At 42.4% G+C, this 21169-nt stretch overlaps 1 protein-coding gene across 1 annotated transcript in view; it reads left to right on the forward strand.

Annotated features, from left to right (window-relative positions):
* The first annotated feature begins 11901 nt into the window (after positions 1-11901).
* Positions 11902-21169, forward strand: part of IGF2BP3 (insulin like growth factor 2 mRNA binding protein 3) — a 150638-nt gene continuing 141370 nt past the window's right edge. The window contains exons 1-2 of the mRNA XM_060107644.1: positions 11902-12405; positions 13777-13837. Of these exons, the coding sequence (XP_059963627.1) occupies positions 12231-12405; positions 13777-13837 (236 nt within the window). The 5' untranslated portion in view covers positions 11902-12230. The remainder of the gene's footprint in view (positions 12406-13776; positions 13838-21169) is intronic.

Raw genomic sequence — 21169 nt, forward strand, 5'->3', positions numbered from 1 at the left:
GACAAATTTTTTACAACCTCTGGTCGGGACATTGGCTTGTTTTGGTGGTTGGCATCAGTAAGGGATTCCTTTACAGGGGATTGTTTTTCATTTTTGTTCTGCTTTCCCTACCAACTCTTCTTACTTAGCTGTGGTATTTAAATGAGCTTTCTTTTCTCTGATACTGGTTCTATATACACAAAATATCCTACCTGCATTATTTTCCAGTGTCAAGCAATAATCCCTTCCCCTCTTGCATTTGATAGAACTTTCTGAAGTGGTCCAATAATTTCATTGCTATTTCCAGTCTTAGTCCTCTTTCTGAAAACTAAATTCCACAAATATTTGTAGAAAGTCTACTCAGTGCCGGTTGTTGTGGAAAAGGTAAAGGATGGTATAAATAGTTTAATTCTTTTTACAACTGCGGAAACCAGACCAAGGAGGTGAAAAAAAACTGACCCAGGGTCACAGCAGGGTCAGTGACACACAGAGAAAACAGGCGCCTTTGTGGCATCCACAGTTTATGAAGATCAACAGATTTACAGGTAAATGAAGTTATTTAAGTGCAGCTTTTAATTCAAAGGCACAGCCAGGGACTTTGAGCTCTGCGAACAGGCCATGGTTCATGTCTCTAGTTAGGGGTGGGAAGCCAGAAGGGTTTATGGCCTGTGACCACCGCTCTGTCCCGGTGTGAGCAAATAAGAGAAGGGCTAGTGGCAGGGGGCGCTTCTGCCAGCTGTTCTTCACAATGCAGGAGATAGCAGAGGAGGCAAGAGTTTGAACTACACCACAGGGAGATAGATATGCAAATATATGTACGTGTATATGTATATACACATCTCCCCCTCCAGAAATTTCACTAAAGCAAAAAAATAAAATTCAAACCCAGTGATAAACTATTGTTAATTTGGACTAAATCTGAACATATCATTTTTAAAGTTTGATATGAGGAGGAATTTCTTAGCTTACTGCTAAGAGTGTGTGAAGCGGTTGTTCATACAGATTCCTTGGCTTCTGGAGGTTCTGATGTGGCTGGGCCTTGAGTCAAGCTTTTGAGAGAAGAAAAGTCATAGGATCTTCTTCCAATATCAGCCTTTCACATTAAGCTGAGTTTACATGTTTGGGGTAGTTTAAATGAGATCCTGGGTAAAGTGACTGAGATGAACCAGGTAATGTTTTTTTCAAGGTCTCTTCTACTTTCAAGTCTTTAGCCTTTAGCTTTCAATGACATGTAGAACTTTTGGTCTGGATAAATATAGGTGTTTGTTTGTTTGTTAGAAAGCAATGCTATTGGGTCTGGGCAAACCTCACCCTGGGTCAGTTTTCTTACCACCCAAAATAGGAAAAAGTATTTTTACTACCTTCCACTCAGGATTATTATGTGGTATCATTCTATGATAAACACAGTCTCAGTCCTGCCACCGAACTAGCTGTGTGTCTACCTGCTTTGACCTTCCCTGGCTTCAATTTCCTCAAATGTAAAAGGACACTCTAGCAGATCCCTAGAAATCCTCCTAGTCCTCAAATTTTAGAATTGTCTTATAATGAAAGAGATTCAAATGAAAGACATATAAAAGAGATGATACTCTGCACAATCCCCTAATTAAACACACAAACGAAAAGCCCAAACCTCTTTATACAAAGTATCCAAGAATTTGGAATATATAAAGGGCTATTTTCCCACTCTGAGTTTTTAGGACTAAGTTCTAATATGAACTGCTGCAATCTCTTTCTCTTTCCATTAGATAAAAAAGTGCTAACAGTTTACATTTCCAAAGACCAAATCTTAACTACCAAAATTACATTTTAGAGAAATCATAACTTACTATTTACTATAGTGAATCTAGATATCTTCCAGTTCACACAGCCTTTTCCTGTTACAAGTGCTTCAAACACTTTGACTTCCCTTTACACCACAGAGTCTGCTTTTTTGACTTTACATCCACTCTAGCCTGGGCTTTTGAAAACAATAATTTATTTGCATATTTATATTGGTATATCCATAGTAGAATTTAAAATCCAGAGTCTATACCTCATTCTATATAGCATAATCACTTTGGTAATGCCACTTGGTGGCAATTTGCTTAAATTGTATTACTTTCAAAATGAATTTCTGTTTAAATGTCCAACTTCTAATTAGTTACATATACATAAATCAAATTCTCTAATATCCTTAAATTACCTGTAAGACTATTTTTTTTTTAAATTATCACAACCTGTTTTATGACTTTATAAATGCCATTGCATCTCTTGGTTTTTAATAGGTTATTATTTCAAGCTTTCATGGAAAAATTAGATGGAAAAGACCATATTTTAACCCACAGATAATAGATTTTAACAAAATAACTAGTACTCTTCAGCTTTACTTTCATGTTTTCAAACTTATTGCAAAAATATATGAAAAAATGTTTAAAAAACAAAGTAATTGGCTTTTATATTACATACAAAGTTACATTAAATGAAACCACAAGCTATTAAAGAGATTCTACCTATGATAATTAGTAGTAACTGCAAACCAACAATACATTCAAATTCTAACTATTATAGACTTTAAACAATAAAAACTATAAGCCAGATCACTGGATTTGGTTGTGGGAAGATACTTTAATTTTTAGCTTAATCAAGACATGCTGATTTTTCTCTTTTTTTTTGCTTATACAACTTCTTTGCACTTTGGTTGTAATATATTTATTTCCATTAACTATAACATCTGAGAGTAATTCAGCTTATTACTATATTAGCAGAACATTGGTAGAGAATAGGAAAGAAAATAAATGCATCACTTATTACAACAAAAAGACACTTTTTTGTTTATTTAAAAAGCAGTGGTCCTTCTTCATCTGTCAAAACTCAAAGTGTTAAAAATATTTGGTTATCCTAATGTAACATGACTTTCCTCCAACTCTGTAATGAAATAATTTAGGGATATTTAATAATCAAGGAAAGAGAATCTCTTCTGAGAATAGTAATAGGAAGGGGCTATCATTGATTGAAACAACATCCTTTATTTATAGCCACTAAAAACTTTATTGGTGGTCAGCCCTGAAGCAATATTACAGTTTAATCCATTCCCCTATCCCTCAATAAACAGAGAAAATGCAGTAAATAATAGGACCCAGCTTTCACTTAAAATCTGAGTTTCCTCTCTATATTTAGATTTCAAAACACATTGTTGTTTTCACAATAACAGCACACCATATCTTTGGCTTTTTTTTTTTTTTTAAATTAGGGACATTTTCTCAAATAATGTTATTTACTTTGATTAAAAGAAACCATCCATATATGGATCATATGCAAAAATAGAAGTGGTAGAACAATCCAACAGAAATGGTTTGTGATAATAACTTCATATTTTTTGAGTAAATTTAACACCTATCATTTTCAAAATATGTGATATTATTCTAAGTTTTAAAATTCATTACATGTATGTTTTAATAATGTTATTGGATATTTTTAACCTATATATAATAGTTTTTTAAAAATAGAAAACAAGACAAAGAAAAATAGAAAATTCCAAACATATTTGTATTATTTAAATTCTAATGTTGATGTACTAATAGCATCCTAATTCCAGTTCAGTCTATATTATTACTCTTCTCTCCCCACCTTTAAAAGCATCATATTGAAGTATTCTGACAGTTAAGGAAAAAACTTAATAAAATAATGCTTACCTTGCTTGTTTTAACCTGCAGCCTCAGAACTGAACACAAGTTCTATCTTGCTTTACTCCACAAATCTCCACAAAGGGCTTCTCAGCAGGAATATGTACATATGTTCTCCTGTCCAATTGCACACACTGACTGCATTCCATACCTTCCATACCTGACAAAACTGCCCTCAACTGGAAGATTTGTTGATATTGAGGGAAAAGAGTAATGTCACCTTTAACCCTATTGTCTATTTCACTGGATTAAAACATTTTCTCAACTTTTTTTGCTGTTGTTTATTAATATTTAAAACAAAATTCAATTTAATCTGTTTTTAAAGGCTATGATATTGGTTGTGGATTAAAATACAATTTGAATATATCTCTATGGTTGCCAGAGATAAGCATCTATAGTGTACTACACCAAAATTAAAAAAAAATTTAGTTTATTTTCTATTGGGCTTTTTATAGATGGCCATTCATTTAAATCAAAACCAAAAATGGCATTTGAATCTTGGTAGTAAAGAAATATAAGAGCAGATAAATTACCATAAGAGATATGGTAATATTAAAATGAAGGAGCAAAATTCTAGGCAATTTTCAACAAACGAAAGCAAAGGATGGTGACATCATTCAGTATTTAATTGTCCCAGAACAAACTGTTAAGAATATAACAGAAATCATATCTTTTCTTGATGTAACAAAATTGATTATTTTTTGGTATTTATGACCTTTGTTAGTGTCCTTTTTATGAATTAAATTTTTAGTAGCTGGATTTGAATTAGAATGGGTTAGAATTAAAAAGAGGGGCCATACAGTTATGTTAGCTTAGTGGAAAATATTCAGTAGTAATATGTTTCATACTTCTTTGTATCAAATTATACACATTTTTAAAAGTTTTAATAATATTTACAGAGTAAGATTTAGTTACATTTAAATTTTTCTCCAAGTCTTGGAAAAGTGCTAGGAAAAACACTTTTAGATTACAAATAAGATATGAAGAGTTTACAAAGAAAAATAACTTAAAAAATAGAAAAATTACTTCAATGACTGGCACAAGACTCCCCTCCCCCAAACCAAAATTAAATGAAGGGAAATTATCAGTTTCAATTATTGATATTAAATTTAAATCCCAGTTCAAGCAAAATTTTGCCTTTGAGAAGGCACTAGCACTGTCAATTTAAAAATAATTGATCAGTAAATTTAAGTCATTTGAGAAAAGCAACAAAAAATATTACCAACTTTTATATTTTTAAGCAACCCACTACAAAAAAGAAGTAAATGTTTCAATGGAAGTGTGTTAGGCATGAATTTTAGCACAAATCTTTATAGGGTCTATTTTGATAAAGATTTCAGACTAGGTTTTGTTTTTTTTCTGCTGTATCTTATATTCTCAGATTCTTATGAATTTTAGCTGAGATGTTTTGAAATAACAACAAAATCCTCACCTAGCCAGTTGTTTCCATCTTTAAAGCTGGGATCATCACGCTAGAGAAGTTCAGAATCAAAATGTAAACAGAACTCAGAAGGAATGAATTTTAAAGAGTCAAAGTGTAAATGATAATGATCTACCATTATTCCTGCAAGTAAGGAATTTATAAATATACTTTGCCTTATTATATCTAAAAACTGTATTTTCATATATAGACAGCATGAAGGATTCATCAGTTTATCTCTAAAGGAGCTGATTTGTATATCCATGTCATGAAATCTGCATAGTTCCTTTTTTTTTTTTGAATGGGATTCTGGAAAAGAAATGGCCAGGAAAACAAAAGGTCCCAATATGAAAATAGTAACCTAAGATGTGTCCTTTAATTGTATGTGTTATAAAATGCTGAGAACTAGTTATAACCTCAGTATGTGCTTTGCTTTCAGATTATTTTAGTGGGGAGAGGAGGTTCTTATTGTTCTCTCCAGTGGGATTTCATGCTTGGATTACTGTCCCATTTTACTTCATCAGTCAATACATTCTCTCTCTACCACCATCCTTACACCCTTAGCAGGAAAACCTGCAGGATAAATTAGTTGCAACCAAGAAACAAATTTAAATATCCAAGTCTCCTCAGCCTCCCCATACCCCTCCCCCCACAAACAAATGTCTATCTTCTTTGTTTCCTGTGGCTGGTCTGCAAATACTTATGTACACATCAATTACGAAAGAGTCTTTTCACTAAAGGTCTCAATCCCCCCACCCCCAGAGTAGCAATAATAAATGAATATTATTTTAAAGTTTCACTCATGTGAAGCAGTAAAACAAAGAATATAATAGCAATAAAAGGAATCATGTTTATCTACTACTTTAACAATTATGTTTTAAGTTACCAGATAGATGAAAATTCTGATTCCTGACTTAGTAGTTGAAAATTAAAAAAAAAATAAATAAATTTCTCCAACCAGAAAAAAGTTTTCTTAAATAAAAATATTGGTTATATAAATCTTTGAATTCGAGAAAACATTTGAAAATAGCTCAGGTTTTAGAGTTTTGGTTTGTCCAGATTATTTTGGAACTTTTTTTTACAATTGAAATTTACTCTAAAAAATTATTTTTTCTACTGTATCATTTTCAAAATATAAAAGTTACACAATATATAAAACCCAATCTAGGGTCATTTTACAAATAATCATGTCTTTACATTTTAAATTTCTTAGGTGTTTAAGGTTTATATAAATTATTAACTCTGTAATCTTCAGTATTTACACTATAAACTTAGTCTTTAAGCTCTCACTAATTTGTTCAAGTCAAAATAAACCATTTGTAAGTTACTCTGGTTTCTGAGAAATAATTTTACATGAAAACTTAAAAAATACATTATCTATTAACCATATTAGTGAAATGTAGTTGAATTATACAAAATGTAAACAAAATATATTTTAGAACAGTTTTTCTTTACTAATTAAGCCAGTTTTTAAAATTTGTTTTAAAGAGCTGCTCAAATAACTTTGTTTTAGTATCATGGTACATGGCATTTATATTCCTTCAATTAGTTGGTTTTCAGAGACTAAAAAGAAAAAGTACAGAACTAAATAAATAGTTTTTCCAAATGAACTTAAGAGGATGATAGGATGATGTAACTTGACTACTTAAAAATATTTACTAGGGAACTATTGTTTTACTAGTTTTAAACCAAATCAAGTATTTTGTCAAGACTTCAGAAAAACAACAAAATTATCTGTGAACAAATTGTTATATTTCTAACTGGTACATTTCCTTTTCTTTAGATAATCAAAGAATTGGAAAGTCTGTCATGAAATTAGATATACCAAACAAATTTATACTTCCCTCTTTTCTGTAATGGTCAGAGTTCTGATTTTTAATTTATTTTTGAGACCAGTAGCAACTTACGTATAAAATTACAAATGCATCCAAGATACCACTACCTAGAATACACCACTGTAGCTGCTAGCTTTTTATTTAATCACATTAAATAGGATCATTCGTTTGTTTTGCGCTTTTCCAAGCCAAATTCATATTTATTTTTTCTCACCGTCTCCACCAAACGTCAGTAAAATTAGAACATTTCAGCTACAGAAATCGCTAATCCTTCAAGGTCGGTCTCAGCTCCTAGGTCTTAGGGAAGCTTCAACGAAAACGTGGTCTCGGCATAGTTGATTTTACCCGGAATTTTTCGTTTGCTTTTTTTGGAGGGATTGTTTGGTTTTGCTTAAAACAACCCTGTGGACCACAAAGGGGGTTAGGAAAGGAGGGGCCGGAATGAGTCAGTTTCTCTATAAGCCCCGGAAAAATCAGGCACCTGGAAACGTATTTTGTTGTTTTAACTAAAAAAGACGTATACATTCTAAGGTGCTGGAATCGAGCAGGGAAACGATGTGACTCCAGCAGCTGAGCATGGAGCAAACCTACGACCTCTGGGCGCTGGACGTTGGGGGAAGGGAAGGGACTCTGCGGGCACCACGCGGTCAGCCCAAGGGGCGGAATTCACACGCACACGCACAACTATTTTCCACTCTTCCTCAGTTATCTCCCTCTTTCCTCCTTGGGGGTTGGGGTTGGGGTCTCACAGTTAAAGGGCATGAGAAATGAGAGCAAGAAGAGAGGAACCCAATCTCACCCCTCAACAAGAACAAAACCAATGAGAGGGAGCAAAGGGTTATTTTCGCGCCACAAAAGATGGAAATCCAAGGGCTGCTCGATGGCCAATGAATGGAAACTAGCAAACGGCTCCGGCGGAGGCAGCCGACGGTGATAGGTTCCCTCCGTCCACCAATCGGGTGAGAGAAGCCCTCCCGCCCCCTCCCCAGCCAGGGGCGGTGTCTCTCTCCAAGCTGGTTGCTCAGACTCGGGCTCAGCGAGTCGGCCCCACAGAGCGCGAAGCCCCGCCCCGGAGCCGCGTTTGCGCGCCCAGTGCACCCGTCTCACCGCCCCGCCCCGCCCCGGGCATAGGCGGAGGGTTCAGCGAGCTCTCTTTGCGGTCTTTCTCCGTGGGTACCGAGCATCCCCCAGCTCCAAGGAGCCCCTGGCACACTCAAAATAGGCCGGAAGTGCGGCAGGGTCGCCAGACTCGCTGCCTGGTCCGCCCCGGCAGGCAGGGGAAGGACGAGCTCAGGTGGGGTAGTGCCGCGAGGGGGACGAGAGAGGCTCCCCTGCCCGGGCCCCCACGTCTAACCCTCCACGCGGCTCCGCGCGGAGGGACAGACCCCGAGGCGGAGCCAGAAGGCGCCTGTCCCGCGGCAGGGCTAGGGAGGACGGGTGGTCTAGGGCCTCTGAGGCGAGCAGCGGCCGACGAAGGATCCCGCCCTCTTTCTCCCGGCAGAGCCAGGGGAAAAAGGAAACATCTCCTAGGGCACCATTTTTTATTTTAAACAAAAATAACTGAAGGCATATTCTGAAGAAGGACAGAGCCAGGTTACCACTTATCACACATCTGGTTTTAACAGATCAGAGTCCAGGAGAGCTGTTCGAAGGAGCAAGAGAATGTTAAAAAATACCTCCTATGAGGCCCAGGCGACGCGGCGGGCATTGCGTGCCCACCCGCGTTAAGGACTTCGGCTCTGGGCTGGTCTCAGAGGAAGCCAGGAGTTAGGGGTAGCAACAAGAATGCCCCTTCTCCCTCCTCTACCTGATAAGCCGTCGCTCATAACCTGTGGATACAGGAGGGGTAACCGACCTTCTAAACATGGTTTTTCTCCTTTAATATTACACTGACCCTTAAGAAACATTTTTATTGCCTTCAGGTCAGGAGATCAGGAGGAGGTGCAGCTGTCCAAAGAGTAAACAGGCTGCAGTTGGAAAGACTCAACCGCATCAGAGCACATACAATGGGTGGGAGTCCTTCGTGGAGTTAACGTTAATTAGCTGCAGTTGCTTCAGGAAGAGCTTGGAGTAGCCCATACACACGGTTAATTTCTTGTGTCAGACTCATTCAGACTGGAGGTTACATTAACCTTATATTCATTCTTGAAAATCCACCGAAGATATTTTTACACTTGAAATGCCAGTAAAAAAACCCAATTACCCATGCTCTTTCTACTCAGCCATTGATTATATACTTATCCCTCAAATGCTTGGAAAATTCGAAGTGGAATGGACTGTATTTACCTCCCTTTTTGATGTCTGAGCTTATATAACTCGTGTATGTTTTTAAGGTCCTAGACGGAGTATCCAGTTTGTTATAATAATACACAGATTAAATTCACAAGAGCCCCAGGAACATATTTCATCAAAACAGCACACACTTGTTTTAAATTCCAGCTGTTTGATTTGTTTGATAGTGACAGACAGGCACGGACTAGTATTTATGGAAAATAAACATTTTACCCCCTGCTTTAGAAGCAGATAGTTTCTTAGGTCTCAGTTTTAATAAGAGCAAGTACAGTCAAGAATCCAGAAGGCACCATTCAATTGATTTTTGAAAGCAAGTTGAACATATAAAATTGTTCTTATGAAAAATTACTAAAACTTAAATGGTCAACAGACTATAAAATTTAGAGAAAAGCAAATATTACTAAGTGAATGAAAAACATATTTCTCCAAATAGCTTTTGATCACATGCAACAGGTAAATGCAAAATAAATTCATAATTTGATATTTACATTTTGAATACCACAGAAGTCATAAAGAATACATATATTTTTTTCCTTTTTTTTAGAACGAAGGTTCTCTTTTCAAAAACATGAAAAGGAAAAATAAGTAAGCTCTTTTTAAAAGTTAAATCTAACCAGAAACTTAAAATTTCACCACCAAAACGTTCTTTGAAGACATAGCTCATAACGCAGTTCTAAACATGATTACACAAGAACATGTTTGCCCCCTCCGTATCGTAAAGTAAAAACATTTCACTAAATTAAATGTGAATGAAAATATTGTGAAAGTGAGTTTACGTTTAAAAAGTTGGATTTGCTTGGCAGGAAAAGAAAAACCTGTTAGAAAGAAACAGTTGCATTTAAAATGGATGATCTGACACCTTCCGGTTTCTTAACACAAAATTATGTTCCTTTTAAAAGGAAAAATGTAAATGCTCTTTATACCATGCAATAATTCCCACATATTTAAAAAATAATCCGCCATTCATCTTTCAATTGGAAATCATACACCTTTAAATGCCATATACGGATTGGACCAAAAGAAATGAACTATATCAACTGTCATAATTACTGAAGATGATTCAGTGTAAACAGTATTTTCTCTACTACTCAATACATTTTTCTAATAATAAGAGTATTAAGTCATTAAAGATTCTTGCTTGTATTTCCATCCTATATATAATTGCAATCACTTTTTAAAAATAAGCATTCTTTTCCATGGAATACCTGTTAAAAATAAACCTCAAGTATCCTGGTGCACATGAAGCCTTTGAGTGGAGTACACAATCATGAAACACTTGGAGATTTCCAGAAGAACCCCAGCACTCATTTCCGTATTCCTCGTCTCCAGTCCTCATTTTGTCGGCCCAGTAAGGCTCCACCGGGCCCAGACCCTCCCCCCCACACCCACCATTGTACTCGTTACACACAGGGGAAATTATGAATGGTTCTCATGGCCAAATGCAGGCAGAAAAGAAGCAGAAAGAGACTCGAGCAATTTTTCGAGTGCAAATACCACCTAGGGGTAACGCAGAGCGGTCTTCCTGTTTTAAGAGTCCCAAGTTCTCCAACTAAAATTCTTTAAATAAAAGTACCAGCCTACCCCACTCCTCCTCCTCCTCTGGAAACTACAGGAAGAAATGGTTTCCGTTTAAATACCGACTTTTCCCACTCTGAATTCTCAGCTCCGGCCTCCGAGGCCCGGGACACCCCCATCCCCACGCCAGAAACCTCTGCCCCTGCGCTCCCCTCCCCCACCGGTGGCCAAGCCCGCCCCCGGCCTCATTGATCCCGGAGCCTTTTCTGAATCGCGCAACCAATGGCAAACGCGAAGCCCAAAGCCACCGCGAGCGCAGGCGGAGGCGGAGGAGGTGTCGCCCAGACACCCGCCCAGGACGCCGCGGGCTCCCATCCCCCATCCCCCTGGCTCGGGGCCGCCCCACTTCCCCGGTGCCCGCGACTGTAAAGGGTGCACAGGGTGGGGCGCGTCTGCCCGCCTCTCCCGCCCGCACCCACCCACCCAGACACCCCCTCATTGCGTTTCCGTCCCTGCCAGCCCTGGGAAGGTGCTCGCGGCTTTGCCGAGGTTACACTTGTGTCATCAAAGCCACAAGGCGAGTTCGGAATGGGGACTCTTTGGCTTTGTTAATTACCTCTTTTAAAAAATCGAACATTGAAAACTCCGGTAAATAGAGCTGAGGAATTGCCTAGTTAGCACCCCGACTCCTATCTCATTAAAAAAAAAAAAATCAATATTTCTCCCCTCCCCCTCCCCTCCCCCTCCGGATCCGCCCCGACCAGATAACCCTTTCTAAACTCCGTGGTGACAATCTGCTCCCCCGGCCGCGCTCCCCTCCGTGCCTCGGCTGCGGCTCCTTTAGCATTTTCCGCCCCTCTTCCTCCTCGCCTTCTCACGGTCCCTCGCCCAATCTCGTTTCCCCTCCCCCTCTTCCTCCTCCTGCTAGCTCTTTTTTTCCTGCGAAGCCCACTCTAATTGAGGCGCTGGGATTCCTCACGTGAGACGTTGATTTGTAGTTTGAACACGTGGCTCATTCAAAAAGCCGGACACTCGGAGCGGATTTTTTCCGCCTCCTGCGCCTTCCTCCCTCCACCCCTTCTCCCCTCCCCCCTGCCAGTCACCCTTCTGGGTTTTTTATGGGGAGGCGGCGCCTGCCCTCACGTAGTGTGATATTTTCACAGTCCGCTGGCCGATGCCAGAGGGGTTGGGGAGTAAGAGACAAAAAGTAGTTTCCCCCCCTCCCTCCTCTCCTCCTTTTTCTCGCTAATCCCGCCTCCTCCTCCGAGTTAGGAAGACTCGTTGATGCGTTTGGGTTGTAGCAAGGCTTTTTCTTTTCTTCTTTTTTTTTTAATACCTAGAAAAGGAAAAACAGAAACCCTCGGATCTTATTTTTCGCTCCTCGTTCTTGTCCTTGGTTCTTAGTGTGTCTGTGTATTTTAACGGCGAGAAGAGGAGGGGAACAAAACCCGCCGGATCCATCCATCGCTGTGGGTGGTTTTAATTTTTCGTTTTTCTCTTAATTTTTTTAAACAACCGCTCTTCACAATGAACAAACTGTATATCGGAAACCTCAGCGAGAACGCCGTCCCCTCGGACCTGGAAAGTATCTTCAAGGACGCCAAGATCCCGGTGTCGGGACCCTTCCTGGTGAAGACTGGCTACGCGTTTGTGGACTGTCCGGACGAGAGCTGGGCCCTCAAGGCCATCGAAGCGCTTTCAGGTGGGCCCCGGCCGGGCTCCGCCGGGACGCCTGCCCAGCCCCGCGCCGCTTGCCCGGGCCTGCCGGGGTCGGGCCGCGGCTGACACGGGGTTGTCCACACAGGGCCCCGGCCTGGGCGGGCGGGGGAGAGGGGACGAGGCCCGGGCGCCTGCACGCGTGGGTCGGGGCCCTTCTCCCAGCCCGGGCGCCTACCCGGCCCCCGCGGCTCCCCTCCCCCGCCGGGCTTTGAGGGCTGAGAGCGAGCGCGCTGTCAAGAAAGCCCCGGCGCGGGCTCGGAGGGGAGGCGGGGGGGACTGTGTGGCGCCTGGGAGCGGGGCTGGAGGGGGTGGGGTGCTCGCCCCGCGCCCCGCCCGGGCCCAGGCGCGTGCTCCAGGCTCCGGCCCGCCGGGCCTTGCTTGGGGACCGAGAGCGAACGCCTGTTTCTCGCTCCTTCCTTCCTCTCCCTGCCGGTTATTTGTGGTGTTGGATTCGCTGCCTCCCTTCCCGCCCCAGACCCCGGCCGCGGGAGAACTCAAAGTGGCCTTGACCCGGCTGCCGAACGAGGCCGCGGGTGGTGCCTAGCACGGGCGGCCCCGCGCTTCCCCTCAACCTTGCGGGAGGCGGGCGAGGGCGACCCGGGTTATTTGCTCGACCTTCCCGCGTACGACGAGCTAGAGGGGCAGGTGGGCGCGGGCGACCAGGGGTCGCCTCGGAGCGAGTCCCGCCGTGGCGCCGGGCTGCCAGGCTTCGGGCCGCGGCCTCCGGGACTGGTGGGGAGCGCTCGGCGAGGGCGGGGGGCCGTGCGTGGCGGGGAGGCGCGCGGGGGTGGGACGCCCGGGGGAAGGCTGTGTTCAGGTTCCACTCCGAGCCACATGCCTTTCGGGGTGGCGGGTGCCGCGCCGTCCCTCGCGCGCTGTGCAGTCCGTGCTGAGCTGCGCCTCTGGACGTTCGCTCTTGCCGCGCCTGCCCTGCGGTCCTCGAGCCTTTCCTGCCGCTCACTGCCAGTTCCCGGCGGGCCTGGGCTTGAACCCGGGAGAAGGGCCTGGGCGCCCCCTCCTGAAGAAAGCCCACGTAGCCCCTTCCCCCGAGCTTGTCTTCTGGAGTCTCTGGGGAAGCGGACGGGGTGGGGGGCCGGGCAGAGTGTTCCCGAAGTAGTGGGTCAGCCAATTGATCCCCCTTCCCACCCATCTGTAAGTTACACACACGCAGCCTCCAGGGGCTCAGCTTCCCACCCGCGCGGGGCCGGTTTCTCTCTCGGCTTTGAGCCACGTCCGGGTGTCTTTCGGGGTCTCAGGAGGCCACTCGTGTCGCTGCTTAGGCTGTGCGGGTCCTTGGGGCCCAGAGAGCCGCTAAACCGGGCCAACTGCCCCTCCACCTCTTGTGTGTCCGCAGGTAAAGTGGAACTGCACGGGAAACCCATAGAAGTTGAGCACTCGGTCCCCAAAAGGCAAAGGTGAGCTTACTTATTATTTTCTCATTGATTCTGTTTTTCTCAACCATTGGGAGGAGAGACTCAACACAGCTGAAAACAACTTTTCCTCTTACTGTTATTGGGTTGCTGTATGACTTGGCGTTTCTCGTCTTTTGCCTTTAAGTTTCTGGCAGGTGTGTGTGTGTGAGTGTGTGTTGGTACTGCTGTGAAGGAATAGACGACTTGTCTGTGGCCCCTGACACTGGATTATTGTTACTGGTATAAAGTCGCTTAAGGAAGCTCTCACAGCTACATGTTCTCCGGCAGAGTAGGTCAAGTTGCTGCAACAGGAAATCAAAGTCTCAAAGGGCAGTTTCTGGGCATCTGTGGGAATTAGGAAGCAAAGAGTGACCGCTCCAGCCCGCCGCCCCCCACCTAAAAGTGCAGGATAGGCGGAAGCAGCTGCAGACACGCGCGGGTGTGGCGTGCCTTTCCTTCTCTGTCCTGAGTTGGCGGCGACGAGTCTGAGAGGCCTGGGAGGCCGTCCGCACATCTGAGAGGAGAAGAATTTGCCTTTACCCTGGTAGCTCGCCCGCCGGGATTGGAACACGTGAGTGAACGCCTGGGCTTCTCCTGCCCAGAAGCGCCTTTCAGTCACTGCAGAGTAAGACAGCTTTCTGCAAACCCGCCTTTGTCTCCAGGCCTTCCCCCCACTCCCCTCCCCACGCCCCCATTTAAAAAATACTTTTGCTTACAGATAACCACCAAGAGATGGAGAAGGCTGAAGATTTTTGCTACTTAAACAAGGGGGATTGCACTTTTCGGAGAGCATGTGTAGTGTGTCAGTTTACAGAATGTTTGGAGACTGTGTTTTAATCTCTCAAGTATTTTGGAGAAATGGCTCCCTTCTCCAGAGCAGGCCAGATCCCGGCTCTGTAGCTCTGACTTGAAAGGCTCTGCTTCCTCCCGGTGGTGCTGGTGTTGGCTTATGCGTTGCTGGGCTTTGCAAGGTGGGGTTAGGGTTTCTTCCTTTACCCCCTCCCATCCCCCACTCCCAACCTGGGCCAAGTAGTAAGCTGGAAGTTAATTTAAACTAGGGCAGCCAGAGCGTCTGGTTAGATATTGGTGAGGGTGTGTATGCTGGAGGGCGGAAAGGGTTTGCTGTGCATTTCCCTGGTGCTTGGCTGGGAGAGATGGCTATCTAACAGGTCATCCTATGCCTATTTTTATTTTTTTAATCTATTTTTAAATTATTTTACTTTATTTTAAAGGGTGGTTTTTTTTTAGTTTCTTTTTAAAATTAATTAATCAGTTAATTAATTTTTGGCTGTGTTGGGTCTTCACTGCTGCACGCAGGCTTTCTCTGGTTGTGGCGAGCGGGCTTCTCATTGCGGTGGCTTCTCTTGTTGCGGGGCACAGGCTCTAGGCGCACGGGCTTCAGTATTTGTGGCACGTGGGCTTCGGTAGTTGTGGCTCGCGGGCTCTAGAGCGCAGGCTCAGTAGTTGCGGCGTACGAGCTTAGTTGCTCCGCAGCATGTGGGTTCTTCCCGGACCAGGGATCGAACCCGTGTCCCCTGCATTGGCAGGCGGATTCCTAATCACTGTGCCACCAGGGAAGTCCCTATGCCTTTTTTTAAAATTTTTATTATTTTTAGCTATTTGTTGCTGCGCGCCGGCTTTCTGTACTTGCAGCGAGCTGGGGCTACTCTTCGTTGTGGTGCGTGGGCTTCTGGGCTTCTCATTTCGGTGGCTTCTTTTGTTGCCGAGCGTGAGCTCTAGGCGTGCGGGCTTCAGTAGTTGCAATGCGCAGGCTCAGTAGTTGTGGCGCATGGGCTTAGTTGCTCCGCGGCATGTAGGATCTTCCTGGACCAGGGCTCGAACCTGTGTCCCCTGCCTTGGCAGGCAGATTCTTAACCGCTGCACCACCAGGGAAACCCCCTATGCCTATTTTTAGATTGAGCTGTCTTCCAGGTAAAGCACTTTCACAAATTGTGTTTTTGTTTGCCAGCCTGTTTGGATTTTTGTGGATTTCTCTTCTCCATGTACTTAATTTTCATCGGGATAGTTGGAAAGAGATTTGGCGTGGCCAGATTTAGTTCTAGTTGGGAATTTTGGTAGGGGTCAAGTTGTTTTATATAGCAGAATGGAATTCTCTTTTAAAAGCTTCTAAAACAATAGAACGTGTGCTGAAAACGATCTAAATTGATCTCAGTTTAATAAACAATTGAAAAATTGGGGGAGAAGTCATAGCTCCTTAAAAAAGGTTAAAGGCATAGTCTGAATTGTTTACCTACTGGAAAAAAATGTAAGCACATTCTTCAAATTCTAATTGGTTTCATGTTTAGCCACTGTATCTTAATTTTCTTCAGATGTTGAATAAGAAATAGGCAGATGGCTGTGTTGAAGGACAGGCATTTTAACATTTGAGAGTTTCTAAATTTAAACATTAAATGTCTTGACCTGTGTGTAAATGCAATAACTTTGCCTTACTCTCCTGATTTTCCTTCTCCAGGCTGGTGTGAATTTGTCCCCCATGTGTAGGGAATTAAAAACATTGTCTGGTTAATAGACTGCCTGTTTTATTCTTAAAGGCTTTTGCCCAACCTAAAAACATACTTAGTTTACTTGTTACTTTATGACAAACAGGAGTTGCTGCTTAGGAAATCACATAAAGTAAAATGTTACCAGTGGCAGAAAGTATTTATCAATGGAAACTTCTTCAGCTTATTAACAATGTAGATTAAATTTTGTAGCTGATTTTCCTTAGCATTAAAACGCTGAGGATTTTGAATGGTATTGTCTTACTAGCAAAGTAAATAGGAGTGAGTACATTGGAGACAACTTTTTTTTAAACTGATTTAGAGAGCAATCAAGTAAGTCCTTTGCTTGTACAGAAATGGCTAAAAACAACAATAGAGCTTGCTTTCTCTGCCAGGGGATTTTTAAAAATTTTTTTTAATTTTAATTTTTATTTCAATTATTTATTTATTTATTTATTTATTATTTTTTTTTTTCAATTATTTATTTTTGGCTGTGTTGGGTCTTCGTTACTGCACGCGGGCTTCTCTTCGTTGCGGTGTGCAGGCTTCTCATTGCAGTGGCTTCTCTTGTTGCAGAGCATGGGCTCTAAGGCACGCGGGCTCAGTAGTTGTAGCGCACGGGCTTAGTTGCTCTGCGGCATGTGGGATCTTCCTCCAGGGATCGAACCTGTGTCCCCTGCGTTGGCAGGCAGATTCTTATCCATTGCGCTACGGGGGAAGCCCTGCCCAGGGAGATTTGCCGGAAGTCTGTGTTACAATTTTGTTCTAACTGAACCTTGGAACTGTGTTGTAGTTTTCCTTATCTGGACTGTTCCACTGTCTGAATAGGCTTTGGGAGAGGGCAGAGAAGGCATCTTGGTGATCCACATGCCCAGCACCTATAGGAGGGTCAAGAGGTGGTACTGGTGACAGTGAATTGAATGCCGTGGACCAGCCCTTGCCAGCGAGCCTGCTGGACTTCTGGGTGGAGTTCTTTGTGCTTAGCAGTCATTGCATTCCATCTCATCATCATGTGGGCACCTGAGGCAGGCATACCCACATATGCAGCAGTGACCTTTATACCTGCTGTGCAAGGCATGTTGGGAGCCCGGTGCTGAAGAATGCTTATGGCAGCACTCTGAGATGGATCAGTGGGCTTGCAGCAGCTAAACAGGGGAGCAGGCCCAGGGGGTGATTTGATGCGTGTTGGGATGGCCCAGCTCTGACGGGGAGCAGGGCTGGGTGGGACCATTTCAGGAAGGGGCATTGTTGAGCTTGGTTCAGACCAAGCTTAGCTGCTGATTACCCAAGTCACAAGGGAATGTGGAAGGAATGTTGCTTTTCTGCATTCAGATACCCCCCAGTTGGGGAAGATTATAGCAGTGCTTCACAGAGTTTGAGGTCCCCTGCATCCAGAATGAAGAGAAGATTGCACCGAGTACCAGTGATAGTGTTGTACTTTTTGTTCCAGATATAAAAGATACAGCACATGAAGACTTGGCTTCACTCTGGAGGTATAAGCTTTAAAAAAAAATTTCCCTCCCTCCTTGGGGGTGAGGATGGGTGTGAAAATTGTTTTGACTTTGGAAGACGGTGGCTGACTTTGGTTGGAAGAGTCACTGGTATCTTGGGGAACCTTGGTGTGCCCCTATATGATTTTGTAAATAGTGCCGATTTCCTTTTTGTTATGTCGTGGGCTCTTGGGCATGGGAGAGGTAACAGGAAAGTTGCTGACGCTGGGGAACTGAACGGATGGTGGTTTAATTCGTTTTCCATTACTTTTTTAAATTATGAAAATTTGTGTATTTTCCAGCTTTTTCTAGCTTAAACTTCCTCATGATTTAGCTCTTGGCCTTGATTAGAATTGTATGTAGCCAAAACATATTTGAATGAAAGAGAAAAAATAGTGGGATATCATAGTTAATATTTTTCCAGGAAGGATCCGTTAAAACAGACTGTGGTGCCTAAGCTCAAATGTCTTTGTTTCTTGCTTCCTTAAAATTAAAAAAAAAAAAAAAAAAAAAAAAGGAAATAAAATGAACAGCTTATTTCCGTATTAGAATCTTATGTTTAGCATATAAATGGGGTAGAGCATGTATAAAAATGACTGTGTTTTAAATATATCTTACTTTAAATGGCCATTTAAAAGCTAGTGCTGCCTTTTAAAAGCTGTTAAGTGTAGAACAGGATGGTGCCATGACTAGCCATGTGCCCATTAGCCAGGGCATAAGACCCTGTTGTCTCAGGACAGTAAAAGCTGTTTTTAATGCTAAATATTTTAACAGGTATGCCCCTTGTTTATCACTGGTGGTACAGGTGAACCTTGTTAATTAGGGAAATTTCTCAAACATGGATAGCCCTGAGATTCTGAATGTTAGGAAACTTTCACGGCTGGTAAAGAATCATAGGCAAGGTTATCTTTGCAGTGCTCGGTTTAAGATCAGTAATGCATGACTGCTTAAGTGGTTATAGCCAATGAGATTTTTCTTGGTTTCACGTTGTTTTCTCAGTACGGTTTGAGAAAGTTTAAAAGATTTCTCACTTTTCTTTCTCACTTTATTAGAATTTAAAAAAATGTTGATAAGTAGCTTCTGTGTGGCTGTCCATGATAACAAGGAAGACGTTATGAAAACGTGACATGTGCCTGGAGCCAGTGGGAACTGAGAATCTTGGCTTCTGTTTCTGGTTTCCTTTTGATTTGTGTGATGACTTACATTCTCTGTTCACGCCAAATGCCATTATAATAAACTAACAGGAGGCATATTTTGTTCTGAGTTTTGCATTCTGCTTGAAATAAATGAGTTACCAGCTAAGGTTTAAAAATATATTTTGGAATTGCAGAGAGCTGGGCTTTTCCCTGTAAGGAACTTGACTTGTATTTCTTTTCTGTAGTATGGTAGTTCAGTTGCTTTTGCACGTGTACCTCTTTTGGGCAGTCAGCAAGAGGGACATGATCTTTGCCATACTTTGAAATGCTTTTGTGAGCCACACTACTGTAGTTCATGTGTTGTTATAGGTCTGGGATTTTGTATTAAAGTGAAGCTGTTGAGCCACCTTGATACATATTTTGAAGCAACTCCATTTTAATGGTTTTAGCAGCATTCAGACAGCAACTTTTCTAGCAGTAACTAATTTTGAAAAGTGTGAATTATCCATTCAGGAACGCTGGTGGTTGGTTTCGTCTGGGAGGAAGGAGAGAGTCTGTGCTATTCTTAGCTGAGTTTCCTTTATCAACTGTTGACTGATTCAAGCTTCTAGAGTCATAAGACAGGAGGTGGCAGTGTGGGAGCAGTGACCAAGGGATAGGATTGGCATTTTTATTTTTAAAAATTTTTATTGAGTTATAATTTACATACCATACAATTCACTTGCTTTACTTGTGCAATTCAATGATTTTTGGTATATTTACTGAGTTGTGTAACTACCACCACAGGCATAGAATTTGTTGTTGTTGTTTGTTTGGTTTTCGTTTTTGTTTGTTTTTGGCCACATGGCATGTGGGATCTTAGTTCCCTGACCAGGGATTGAACCCATGCCCCCTGCATTGGAAGTGTGAAGTCTTAACCGCTGGACTGCCAGGGAAGTCCCTGGATTGGCATGTTTACTTAAGATCTCTGCCCCATAAATCTGATGTTTACAAATGGGCTTTGACTACAGAATTTTGCTTGAAAGCTGGTTGCAAACAGTTTTCAGTGTTCTATTAAAATTTATCATGGTCTGAAATTGCTGTTTGGTAAGTATTTGGTAAATAAACACAACTATAATAAATATCAATACAGTATAGGAATTTTGTTGCCCTGAAGAGGAGTCCATAGTACATAAATTATGTGTTTGAGAGAATTATGCTGAGGCCATTTAACTTGATTAGGAAAAGGTTTGAAATTACGGAATTATTGTTTCCTCAAACCAAACTTTGAAATGAAAAAAAAAATGCTGTTAAAATCTAGTGGAACTCTAAGCTGAAAGAGGCCTGAGTCCTTAGAATATCGGCCATTATCACTTAGTTGTTTAGGATGTTGATTCCATTGTGATCATGGTGTTTCAGTTCTCTATCGCAGCACCCTGAAAACTGGTGGCTCGAAACAACAGCAACTTACTTTTTCCTATGGTCATATGGGTCTGTTAGGTGGTTAGTTCTGTTCCACATGATTATCATTTTGGGTCATTTACTAAGCTGGGCTAGAAGGTCCAAGAAGACTTCACTCACATGTCTGGGCTCTTGGTGCTTATCCAGGTCATCTTTCTCTACTCGGTATCTCATCACTCAGTAGTGGCCCCTGGCTGGCTACCGCAAGTGAAATCAGAAGCTGCTGGGCCTCTTAAAGGCTAGGTGCAGAATTGGCACATTGTTGCTTTTAATCCCATTCTATTGATAAAGGCAGGCCACGAGGCCAGGACAGGTTCAAGGGGGATGTGGAAATAGCTTCTCTCTCTTGATGGTGGAGTGGCATTCATGTACACAGAGGAGGAATTGATGGTGGCCATCTTTGTAGATCCTCCACAAATTGGAGGAGGGGAGCATTTAGGCTTGAAAATGCTTAGAACATAAAATACCTGAAAATAGCATTTAGTGCTAGAAATGGGGAGCCAGTCCCCTTGTAATATGCTGGTAAGAGAGGATGGTGTTAACTTTTGAGGTAACGAGTAGTGGTCAGTGTCTGTTTATTTCTACGGAACAGCTAATAGGGTTTGCTGATGGATTGGATGAGAGGTGTGAGAAGAGGAAAGGATGACAAGAGTTTTTGACCAGAACAACTGGTTGGAAGGTGGTGCCATTGACCAAAATGGAGAGTATTGTGAGACAAACAGGTTCTTGGGTGGAAGTCAGGAGCTTTACTTTTGGCATATTTTGTTT

This window comes from Mesoplodon densirostris, chromosome 9 (genome assembly GCF_025265405.1).
Source record: "Mesoplodon densirostris isolate mMesDen1 chromosome 9, mMesDen1 primary haplotype, whole genome shotgun sequence".
Lineage (NCBI taxonomy): Eukaryota > Metazoa > Chordata > Mammalia > Artiodactyla > Ziphiidae > Mesoplodon > Mesoplodon densirostris.